General features: G+C 31.0%; 1 protein-coding gene across 3 annotated transcripts in view; it reads right to left on the minus strand.

Moving 5' to 3' along the window:
• Pspc1 (paraspeckle component 1) overlaps positions 1–13095 on the minus strand; it is a 94721-nt gene that overhangs the window by 31487 nt on the left and 50139 nt on the right. For all 3 annotated transcript variants that reach the window (XR_006852292.2, XR_006852290.2, XM_046447481.2), the window contains exon 7: positions 2799–2856. Coding sequence is in view for 1 of the 3 variants with exons in the window: in XM_046447481.2 (XP_046303437.1) it covers positions 2799–2856 (58 nt within the window). In the remaining 2 variants the exon portion in view is untranslated. The remainder of the gene's footprint in view (positions 1–2798; positions 2857–13095) is intronic.

The raw sequence follows: 13095 nt of genomic DNA on the forward strand, positions 1-13095 counted from the left end.
TACCCAAATTGCAAACATTAAAAAATAAAATCCAAACCAAAATGATATAAAATGACTCATCATGATGAAACTTACTTAAAAAAAATTCACCCAAACACAGATAAAATGATTATATGGACATTTTTAACATTCAAAATTCTAGAAATGGGGATAGAGACATATCAAATTTTTTTATAAAACAATCTACTAAAATTAATTACAATAGGGTCTCAGCTATAATATTATACATGACAGTTTCAAAGACAACATTTTTAGGTGTTTTCTTTGAAACATTTTTTTCCTTTTTTATGCTCAGGCTTGTTTATCATTAAAAATTCTTAAGTGACTGATTACAATTTTGAGGTTTTTTTCCCCCTGGTTTATGTAGGTCAATTTTCTGGTATTCAGAACTCAATTTTGCAGATACTCATTATAAAAGGAGCTTAAGTTTTCATTCACTCTCATTACAGAATACTTAATATAGCTGAACTCTATAGAGTTGAGTCAAAGGAGCAGGTAAAAGAAAGACAACTTATACCCTATCAATGCCTGGCATCACATACTATTGTTTTGTGAAACCAACCCTAGGAAGCAATTTCAAAGGAAGGAATTATCTCCTTAATCCCAAAATGTTCTTTTTGAAAAATCTACACTTTATCCAAAAATATTTCCATTCCTTCAATATAATAACAAATTGTCATTCTGAATAGGTTTCCACAATCTAAAAATGAAAAAGGGTGGAAGACAGTTCTAGGACATACTGTAACTTAACATTCCCCAAAAAGAAAAAATTAAAGCCTTTCCCCTTCTTTCTTGTTATGTCAGTTTAAGTTGCACAACTATAAACATTACAAATAGAAAAAAATATATATTCCTACCTACATGTAGTTATATCTTCCACCTATATGGCTACAAATAAACTAAACTTAAGGATCTAAGAAATGTTGACATTACCTGGTTACCTGAAAAGCAGTTTTATAATCTATATTTCACTAGTGGCATACCAGAAAATCTGATGCCACATTCAATCAACGATTTATTCATTTTCATTTTTGTGTTAGGGATCAAACCCAGGAACTCCAGCATGCCAAGCACATGATCTAGTACTAAATACCCTCCAGCCCTATCAATGTAACTTGATGAAATATGACAGTTTCACTTACTCAACACCAACCCAACTAAATTATAACTTGAGTAAACTATTAAGATAAAGTCTCACACTGAATGAAGACTAAAGAAGAGAATATTAAATGAATCAGACTTTAGAAGAATAAGTGCTAAAACAAACATGATTCTCTGAAATGTTAAAAAAATTTAAATTGTCTTGAATTTCTAACTAAATAAAGAATATAAAGGCATACTGTCATAAAATTATTAATCAAGCAAAGAGGATGTTTCTCAGTGTCTCTCTGAAGCATCAGAAATAGTTTTAAGTTTTATGTTAAAGTTTTGTTCTATCATTAATGACAATCTTTGAAACTGCTTATATTCCATAATGACCTCCTCACTCGTGCAGTTAAAGAACACATGGACTGTCATTATACCATTCCAGAATTTACTCTGAACCACTGGTACATCATTATATACAACTGTATTTCATAATTTAGAAATTATATTCTCGTTTCACTGATTTTAGCATGTATTCAAGAACTAACTTCATCATTAAGTTTTTTATGGGCAAGGGCCTTGTTTTGTGCTTTCTTTGTATATCAGAGATGCTCAGTAACCATTTGTTGTCTGATAGGAAAAATGACTAAGTAAATAGCAATTAATGTTTCCAGGTACTCTGTCAGAAATGTGAAAGAACTGGCAAAGGTTTTCTCGGAGGTTGTTTTTATTTTTTTTTAAAAAAGGGGGGCTAATCATCAAAAATGCTCATTATCCACATTCCATGTTTTAAGTTTTATTTCATATACTACATGTTTTAAGAACCTATCAGAAGGGTATGCAAGTTATGTAATATTGGATGCCCTGGTAATATGATCTTTAAGACAGTATATCCATTTGAGCTATATAAAGATTTTAACTTCATGACAGCTTCTGTGAGACAATATAATGTGGAAGTGACTATATAAAATTTAATTGATTATCCAATATTTAAATTTATGGCATTTTCAAATTTCAAATTTATTAAGATCTATGATATTCCACAACAACTTCTCCCTCAGTTTATTTGCTTGACTCTACTTTCTTGACAACCTGGCTCTGCAAGTTAAAATTAAGTTGTTAACGAAGATACTTTGTTTTAAGGTTCACACCAATTTTAAAGATATGCATTAGCAAGGCATATCTCGTCTCCTTATGTCATAGGTATCTCCAATCTTCCATGTACAATACATAGTTAAGAGAAAAGGGTTAAATATTCAGTAACATGAATAAAAGCAGCTTCAAAGTTACAAAAAAACTAGTTTAAAATAGATTCATAAAATGCTCTCAAAAAAATTAAAAAACACAAATAGAAACTATCCATTTCCAAGGTTAAAAAAAAAGCCATTTTGAAGGCATGTAATTTTATTTTTAAAGTATGACAAAAGAATTGTGTTACATCACGTAACAAATGAGCTACTTTGAGGCTACTTCAAATCCAATTTGTAATTTTTGTTCATTTCAGCTACAAAAGTGTATCTTTCAAATTTCCTCCCTAGGCATATATTTTTAATGCAATTGTAATACTTCACTTTAATAAATATAAGAAATTTCACCTTCAGTGTTAGTTCCATATTTTAGTTTCTTGCTGATATACAGATATCACAAACAACATATACAATCCCCAAAGAATTACAAGTAAGTTACAGAAGGCTTTTGCTTCAAATCCCTACCTCCCATGTTTATTGCTCCACGGGGACCCATATCACCCATTCTCATTTCCTGTTCTCTCTGTAAGTAAACATAGTTGTCACAGTCAACCTATCGATCTTAAGACTTTACATTTCCCATCTAAAATCAAAAAGAAAAGAATGAATTGGGATATCACTTTCCAGTAAAATTTTTGAAAATTTCCAACATCATTTACTTAATAAGAACACAGAAAAGAAACTTCTGTCTCCCATGCTTAATACACTACAAGTGCTTAGAACCAGTTTATATTACAAGATTAGATTACAAACAAACCAGATTACATAAAACCTACCATAGATTATTTAAATGTTTTATCCCAACAGATCAAAGACATATGTCCACATTTCAAGCAGAGGAAAATCTAGTAATAATAACTAGGATCAGTTGTTTTTCAACCAAGTTACTGAAGTTTCAAAGTTATAGATGATATTTATTGTCTAAATATTATAATTCATTCTTGCACTTTGTTATTTTTCAACTAATCAAGCATCATTCCACTCAGTTTCTATAAAAGCAGTTACTAAAAGATCCATACAATACTTCTTTCCTGTAACTGGGCAATGCTTTTACTTAAAACCTGAATGAAAGTGTTTCACATTTGGGAAGTTCTGAAACAATGTACTATTCAGGTTAACAGTTAACACAATAGGTCATAGGAATGTTCACAACCTTTCAAATTTCACTACAGAATCTACTTGGTAGAAACTTTACCAATAACAGATTAACTTCAATGAAATATCTAGGAGAAATGATGAAATAACATTTTGAAATTGCAATTTCTACACTGATGACCATTTCAAATCTCAGACAAATGTGTTCAATGCAATAATCATGAAAAACATTCCGAGACAAAAGCAGGAATGTTTAAATCTAAAGAAAGTGTTATTACTGTTCCTTTAAAATCAATTTTATTAAAATCTAAACATTCACTTTAACTCCTGTTTAATGATATAAAATACTGGTAAAAAGCACATATGAAACTAGAAATAAAGAAAATAAAAACATGATGGAAATGTCATTAAATAGCAAATGGCTCCTTTAAAATTTTTTTAAAAACACTGCCCATCTAACCTCAATGGAGATGCCAAAGGTAATCTTTAACTAAACTATGATTCAATTAAAGAAGCTATGATACAACAAGCACACCATTGTAAGAAATATTTTGTCACATTACTTAGAAAATTAAAATGCCAAGGTTCTTATTATAAGAATTTTTTTAACTTTCCTAAAAATGAGTATTAAACTCTTGCCCATTAATGGATACTATTACTGACATGCGAAAAAGATAAACTACACCCAGCATATTCTAGATATTATTTATAATTGATAACTTATTATTGAGAAGCTGGTTACATTCTAACACCATAGATATTAAAATACATGATAAATTTCTATGATGACTTTTTTGAGGGAACCAGGATTTATGTATTTGGTGGGGTGAAGGAACAATCTTTTAAAAATTGTATTTTTCAGTTCTAATATATCACTTTGTGGAACAGCAATGCTTAGCTTTATTATTCACAAAGTTAAGTACTTTCTTTTGGTATTATTCAAAATTCGTTTTTATCAAGAGATTTATGGGAAATATTAACATGGAAGAGATTTAGTTTTCAGTCAACTATACAAATAGTGGCACTAACATTCCCCTTCTGATGCTGTTATAAGCTGAATGAAGTTCTAAACTATCATTCTTTATCTAAGACAGCATATGAGTATATGAAAACACCAATTCATGTTGCACACTACAGAATTTTTCACTAAATGTACATATACTTTCATTTAGTAATGTTGACAGTATATTAGGGGAAACTACTGAATACTATTTTATACAGCTTTACTCTTTTAAGTTTTCAAGACATTAATTTGATACCATTTTCTCACAATTTTAAGAGTAAAACTTTTCAGTTTCCTTTTCAACCTTACAGGTTGCTGTTATTTTCTAAAATCCACTATTACATATTAGTAGCAAAATGCAAAAGAGGAAGAGATTATATTATTAAGATGCTTTTATAAGCTGAATTTAAGATGGTAATTCTCATCACTTTATATGTGTTGCATATGGAATTAAGAATCACTTAAGGAAATCACTGAATTTTAAACCAATTTTAATAATGCTTTATTACTTTGCCATAAATTGAGACATGGTTTTAGATTAAATAAGTTATTTATAACACTTTAAAAGACTGCAGTGCAAAAACACAAAGCTATTATAATAACTCAGTATTAAAATTATTGATACAACCCCATGAAATATGTCTACCATTATCCCATTTTAGAGATCATAAAAGTGGAGGCACAGAGCTATTAAAATAACTTACTTGAGGTTACACAGATATGAAGTGGTTAAACTACCCTGTAAAATTCTATGGAGTTCATAAAATTTCCACCTTCACAAAGTACCTTAATTCAAGAATTCTAGCAACCGAGCCTAAAAAAAGGTAAGTTTTTTGTTCAATTTATAGTATTTCTATAACTGGGTGCACTTCCATAAAAAGAATTATTTCACAGATGTATTCTCAAAAGCTAGTCATTCACATGCATTTAAATAAAGAAATGACAAAAAGGGAAGAAATGTACAGGTGATTTCCAGAACCACATATCTAATCACATCCCATAGAAACGGGAGTTTTCGAAGTACAGTTCATGGATCGATCCTTTCAGGAAGTGTAGAGGTGAAAACTATTCCATCTTTTACTAACCCTAAGAGTTAAAACACTATACTGTACAATACTATGATGTTAAGATTTTTTTTTTTAAACTCTTATCAACTTTCACTACATTTAAAAGTGCTGAAGCACTGGCTGGCAAAAAAAAAAAAAAAAAAAAAAGGAGGAGGAGGAGAAGGAAAAAACAACAGCATTTTAGCAAAATCAATGGACTTACATTCATTTTTTAAAAATTAGTAATCACTGTATTTGTCACGTGATATATTTTAAAAGTTTCAATTATGAATACCTTAATGAAATACTAAAAATAACTGCATTAAACCTTTATCCTTGAGCGCATGCTTTAAAATATTCTATGTAACAACAATAATGTTAAAAATGTAGGCATAGAGCACTGCTTTATGAAGTAGGATGGGTATTTCAAAAAATGCATTTGTGTGATTGGGTTGCATACATAATGAGCCACTGTGTTCATGAAACAATTTTTTTTTAACTTTTTTATTGGTATGGGGATTGAACCCAAGTGTGCTCAACTACTGAGCCACATCCCCAACCCTTTTTATTTTGTAAGAGAGGGTCTCACTAAATTGCTGAGGCTGGCCTCAAATTTAAGATCCTCCTGCCTCAATCTCCTGAGTTGCTGGGATAACACGCATGCACCATCACACCCAGCATCATGGAACAAAATTTTTAATTCATATAACACCACCTGACAAACTGATTACTGCCCAGAGAATCTAGTTTATATTTTCTAATGAGGCTGTTATTAAGAAAGGTGATTTAAAAAACAAAAATCTGTATAATAAAACATATAACCATTTGGACAATCTAATTAAGTCAATGAACTAGTATTTTTCTAATGACATTACAAAACTATACATGAATAAAAGATCCAAAATTCAAGTTACATCAATGGATTTTATTGCAAAACATACTTTTAAGACACTACCACTTAAGTTTTACTGAGGTATCAAAGAATACTAGCTACTATCTAAAAAGGTTATTAAGATAGCCTCTATTATTTATCCATGTAAAGCACATTTTCTTCATGGATTTTCACCAAAAAATTTTTGCAACAGATGGAATGTGAAAGCAAATATGGGAAGTCAACTATTTCCTATAGAGAAGAACATTAAGCAAATTTACAAAATGTAAAACAATACCATTTTCCTTACTATGTCTAAGCCAAACATTAAAATCATTTGCAAAAAAAAAAAAAGTAAAATAAGGCCACTCTTCCTTCTGAAACACATTTTCTTTAAGATTTGTCTTAATTTCTAAAATGGCAAATACTTACATAATCTAAAGAAAATCTCTCTGAAGTTCTCAGTATCTCTCTAGTTTCATTCCCTTTTTTGAAACAAAGTCTCCAAAATTAGGGCCTCTCTAAGTTGCTGAGGCTGGCCTTGAACTTGTGATTCTCCTGCCTCAGCCTCCCAAGTACTGGGATTACAGGCATGTACCACGGTTCCTGGTTCCCCTCAGTAATTTTTAATGGAATATTAAGTCAAAAATTTTTGAGAACCACTGTTTTATTTCACAAAAATGTAAACTAGCAAAAAATGTATACTAGTATCAGTTAACCTATTTTCAAATGTATGCTAACCATAACACTACTGGCACTTGAAATGATTTATTTTGTAGAATAAAGATATTGTTCCTTTAATATTTAATACATGGGACAGCGATATTAAATAAGACATTATGTAGGTTTTTTTGGTTGTTGGTTTTGTACCAAAGATTGAATTCAGGGGCCTCAACCACTGAACAAACATCTCCAGCCCCTTTTTTATATTTTTAGTTAGAGATAGCAACGTTGCTTTAGGCCTCCCTATGTTGCTGAGGCTGGCATTACAGATATGTACCACCACACCTGGCTGTGTAGTATTTTAAGTTAACCTAATTTTAAGAAATTACATGGTATCGGGTAAATTAAAACTAAAGGGTCAGATGAATACCTAAATATTATGATACACTAAACTAAGAAATTGCCTTAAAATGTATCAACACTTTACTTTACGGTCAGTTTCATCCAATGTGTCAATCTTTATTCTTCTTTGAGTGAATGAAGTATTAATGAACAAAATATTCATAAAGACCTCTCTCATGCTTACCTCTCAGGAAACTTCTAAAGATTGTCTAGAGATCCCCATATACTATTTAAGTTCCACATTTCAAAAAAGAAAATGCTAAAAATGATGACACAGAATATTTAAATCCACTTTAAAATATATAATCCTAGAGAAAAGCAAAGCAAATTCTGGCAAGCAATAAGATTCAACTTTTTTATCATTAAGTATTAATAGAAGTAAATGTCCTAGGAAAATCTATTACATTTAGCATTTAAAATATTAAGAGTTAGCAAATGGCATTATTTTATTTCTTCCCTGAGGAAATGTATATAAATGAATAAAGGTAACTAATCAAATTTTCTTGAGAAATATTAAATACAAACTGTTAGCATTCAGAAACACTAACAATCACAACAAAGAATGGAACAAAAATCTATTACATGTAATACTATGAAAAAATTTTTTAAAATCTTTGCCAAGAAGTTATTCATTCATGAAAAAGGTGTTAAGATATTGAAGACTGTGCATCACAAATTTATCTTTTTAAGATAAAAGTAAATACTCAAACTAAAAAGGAATAGGAGACATGTTTCCCATGGATAAAATTCAAATAGTAGCATATAAACTTTAGAACCTAACCATTAGAGAAATTTTGGAAAATTTAACACTTTTAATTCAGGTAATTTTTAAAAAATCCAAATATTATATAGCTCACTGCTAGATAGGAAAAGGAAAAATAGTTTATGAAACTAAGATAATCTTTTAATTTATATAACTTAAGATTCCCCCAATTTGAATACATTCAATCCAAAATATCTTCATCCATGAATATTGAAGAAAATGTTCCTTAATTTTATGACTGTTAAAATGAAACTATATCACATATCTTCAGAGAATTGTGAATTAACATGAGATAGCTCTACAAAACTTTCCAATGGCCAAAATCCAAAACACAACACCAAATACTGACAAGGATATGTAGCAATTGGAATATCATTAATTGCTGGTGGGAATGCAAAATGATACAGCCATTTTGGAACACAGTTTGGCAGTTTCTAATGAAGCTAAACATATTCTTACCATATGATCCAGCAATCACACTCCTTGCTTTTCACTTCAAGGAACTGAAAACTTCTGTCCATTTAAAATCTGCACATGTTTAAAGCAGCTGTATTTGTAACTGCTAAAATTTGGAAGTAATCAAGATGTGCTTTAGTAGATGAATAGATAAACTGTGGAATACTGAGTGCTAAAAAGAAATGAGCTATCAAACCATGAAAAGACATGAAAGAAACTTCACACCGTATGGCTCTAATAACTGACACTTCAGAAAGGGCACAACTATGGAAAAAGACAAAGGGACAGTGATTACCAGGTGTTGGTAGGGAAGGATGAATAAATACCTCTGTATGACACTACAATGGTACATAAAAATCACTGTACATTTGTCAAAACCCTCTGAATGCACATGAGGATTGAATTCTAATGAACTATGGAATTTGGTTGATAATGACGTATCAATGTATGTTCATCAATTTTAACAATTATAATAAATGTACAGCTGTGGTATAGGATATTTAAATTTTTTAAGAATTTTTTTATGTATTGGAGTTTGTGTGTGTGTGTGTGTGTGTGTTTGTCTGTAGGTATGCATGTACTATGGACTGAACCCAGGGGCAATCTACCACTGAGCCACATCCCAGACCTTTTTTATTTGAGACACAGCCATGCTAAGTTGCTAAGGTTTACATTAAACTTGTGATCCTCCTGCATCTGCCTCCTGAGAAGCTGGGATTATAGGCATACACCATCATACCCTGATGGTGCCAGATTTTTATAAGAGGGGGTCCATACATAAATGGGACAGAAGTAGATGGAAAAACTCTGTACCTTCCGTTCAATTTTGTTATGAATCTAACACTGCTCTAAAAAAAATTAAAAGTCTGCTTAACAAAAAAAGAAACATGGAGCTAAGAACACAGGTCAGTGGTTGAGCATGTGTTTAGCATGCTTAAGGTCTTAGGTTCAATTCCCAGGACACATATACACAAAAGGAAGAAAAAAAAATCTTAAGACTATAAGGGATAGTCATGAAACAAAAATATTTGTTCCTCGTTAAATATCCAACCAAAAAGAGAGGCAATAACAGAAGTAGGATAATGTACTATGCCTACTAACTTGAGATATTTTTGGTACCTCTTTCAACAAAATTCATTCAATAACGTATTTTTAAAGGCTGATTCAATTAATGAGTAAAGGAATTATTCTCATGTTACTGTCAAATTCAAGAGTATGTTGGCAAAATTAATGGCTACTTTTTAATACATAGAATACTTTTCTAACTGATATTGAACAAAATGCAATAATGCATAATGGAGTACACATCAAGAAACAAAAGGAAATATATAATTTACAAATTGAATCTTTAAACGAACATTCACCTGAGAATTTTATTTTCAATGTATATACCCCAAAACATTTTCAATTGTCTTCACAAACTCTCTCTGAAGAAGTGCTTGATTTCAAAACCTAGCATTGATTTGGTAATAATTCATTTTTTTTACCCCAAACTCCTTAAATGACCAGCAATCTCAGCTATAATCCAATACTAATATTAAGAGAATCTTACCAAATCTCACATAAAGTCACTAGTGACTAGTTTGCATTTCTTTAATCCATAATCTCTTTTCTAGTGTATTTTCTTTCTTACCAAAGTTAAACTATCACAACTAGCAAGGTCACAGTATATATAGATGAAACAAAAGAACAAATAAAAACTGTAGAAGAAGCGATTCCAAATTGATCCCATCAAAAGAAGAAAGCAGCAGCAAAAGAAAATAAGGAATATAAGGTCCAATGGATAAGGAATTAAGTACACATTTTCATAGAGGAGATTATCCTTTTCTGTTTGTGATATTAGGCATTAGTAAATTATCTTAAAATTTACCAGAAGCTTTCATGTTTACATAAGATATATGTTTTCTAAGTACCCAACAAAAGCAAATAATTTGAAATACAATCATTTTTTAAATACTTAAATAGCATCAAAAAAAATCCAAGTTATTTAAAATTTGTAATTGTAGGAGAAACTACAATAACAATTATATCAATTGTTTAAAATCAGAATTTAGAAAACGTATAATATGCCAGATGAAGAAATTATCTTATAAAAAATATGATTAAGGCCTGGGGTTATACAGCTCAGTGGCACAGTGCTTTCCTAGCTATGTGCAAAGTCCAGGGGGTTCAGCATCACACAAAAAAAGAGAAAATTAAAATATGGTTAAGTTTACAACCAGAAAATCCAGGATTTAAAACATGGAGCACAATATAGAAGACATCATAAGACCAAAAGAGCAAACTTACCCATATATTTTTTTCAGACATTAGAGGGGTTGCTGGGTATTGAAACATTAGGCCTCACAGATGCTAGGCAAGGGCTCTACCAACTGAGCAATATTTCTAGCCCCAGGTATTTAAAAAGTCCTCCAAAGTTTGTAATTATAATTATTAACAGTATATCTTTAATGCATTCCATCAGTGGAGCATGCTTAAAAATCCAGTTCCTATGCCTTACCACTGGTAGTTTTAAACATAGATATTAACATTCCCATTTGTCAAGTTTAATTTAGCATAAAATTCTAACATTTCAGATGATATTACCAAGCTTCAATATTTAAGTATAGAAGAGTTCAATATTTAAGTATAGAAGATACTGATTGTTTAGAAGTATAGAAGGTACTGATTGACCTAAAAATATTTAAAACTATAATTACCTTGTAAAAAAAAAAACTCCTATAAGGTGGCTCTAAATAGGCTGTCACAAAATGAAAGTAAATTTATGCCTTCTTAGAATATTTTTGTTATTAATTCAACTGAATAATTTTAAAATTTTTAATTAGTTATATCACATATATTAGGCATTTAAAAAACACATTTAGCTAAACACCTCTAGTTGCCAATCTTGACTCTCCTCCAATTTTTTTTTTTTTTAAAGGTAAGGGGTGTGGTGGGGAGAACATTAGCTAAAAGTAAGATCTTACCATTCAGAACTAAAAATTATTAGAACTTACCATTACATGAGGTATACCTACCACATCGCAGAATAATAAAGCAATACTCTAGGTTTAAAAAAACAAACAGAAAACACCCAAAGAAATTTTCATAAATATTTCAATAACACTCAACACTCCCAGGTTTCTTTAAACTCTCAGAATATTTTAGCTTTATTTCTTAACATTCTCTGTGTTAAGCAGTCTGCAACTAAAATCTTCTAACATCTTCTGTATTCTCTATGGTGCTCAGCACTATGTTTTGAACACAGCAAACAATGAACAAACTTTTCTTTCTGAATGGAAACCTCCAAGTCTTCCTGTAAGCCTAACACTCTGAAGGGATATTCACGTGGGATCTGCATATTGAAAAGTTAGGTGTGCTGAAAACCAAGCACAAAAAAATTGTTGGTTATTTGACTGTTGTTAAAAACTACTCTTCTCTATGTGATTGTTATGAAATCTATAAAAATGCATCAATAGTTGTACCTCAACAACACCTTTGTTTTCCAAAATATCGAATGTTTAGCATCTGAGACTAGCATTCAATAAATACCAAGGTATGGTGGCCCATAAAGAATACTGAGCCAGGCACAGTGGCACATGCCTGTAACCCCAATGGCGCAGAAGGCTGAGATAGAAGGATAGAGAGCTCAAAGCCAGCCTTCGCAAAAGGGAGGTGCTAAGCAACTCAGTGAGACCTTGTCTCTAAATAAAATACAAAAAAGTGCTGGGGATGTGGTTCAGTGCCCGCTAGGGTCAGTGCCCGCTGACTGAACTCAGTGCCCCTGAGTTCAATCCCTGGAACCTCCCTCCACCCCAATTGGAAACCACGGTTGAGCTTCACTTCATTTGAAAAACAAGATATGAAGCAAGTAATTCTCTCGACATACATCTAAAAAAAAAAAATGACAAATACATTAATTCCTGAGCTCAAATACACTCAGCACAATTAGTGTACCACAAAGTAAAAAATTAATAATAATTAAGACTCCAACTTGATCATCACTTTTAAAAAATTACACTAAAATGAAAATGTTCAGGGCTGGGGGTGTAGCTCAGTGGTAGAACACTTGCCTCACAGGCATTAGGCCCTGGGTTCAAAAATAAACAAAAAAAAAATAAAGATTAAAAAAAAAGAGAGAGAGAGAAAGTTCATAGCAGGCATAATAAGTCAGAGGTAATAATATTAACTGAGCCTATATGGAGGTTCTCCAGAAAGAAAAAAAAAGACATGGAAAATTTTCTCGATTATGAACCTCTCTCAAATAGAGTCTAAAGGAAAAAAAAAAGCTAAAGTCAACTAAAAATGACATAAAAATAATCCAATAAAATGAAGTGACCTCTGATAAAACAATGTATGGAGGATAAGAGAATCAGTAATTATTTCCATCTGTATTTGTTTTAAACATGAATGATTAAGAAAATATAGAAAGAAAAATCATAAAATATGATTGGGATAAACATACATCCTGGTTCACCCAAAGA

The sequence above is a fragment of the Marmota monax genome, unplaced genomic scaffold, assembly GCF_021218885.2.
Source record: "Marmota monax isolate L192 unplaced genomic scaffold, Marmota_monax_Labrador192_F-V1.1 WCK01_AAM20220418_F8-fsc00043, whole genome shotgun sequence".
In the NCBI taxonomy this organism is placed as follows: Eukaryota; Metazoa; Chordata; class Mammalia; order Rodentia; family Sciuridae; genus Marmota; species Marmota monax.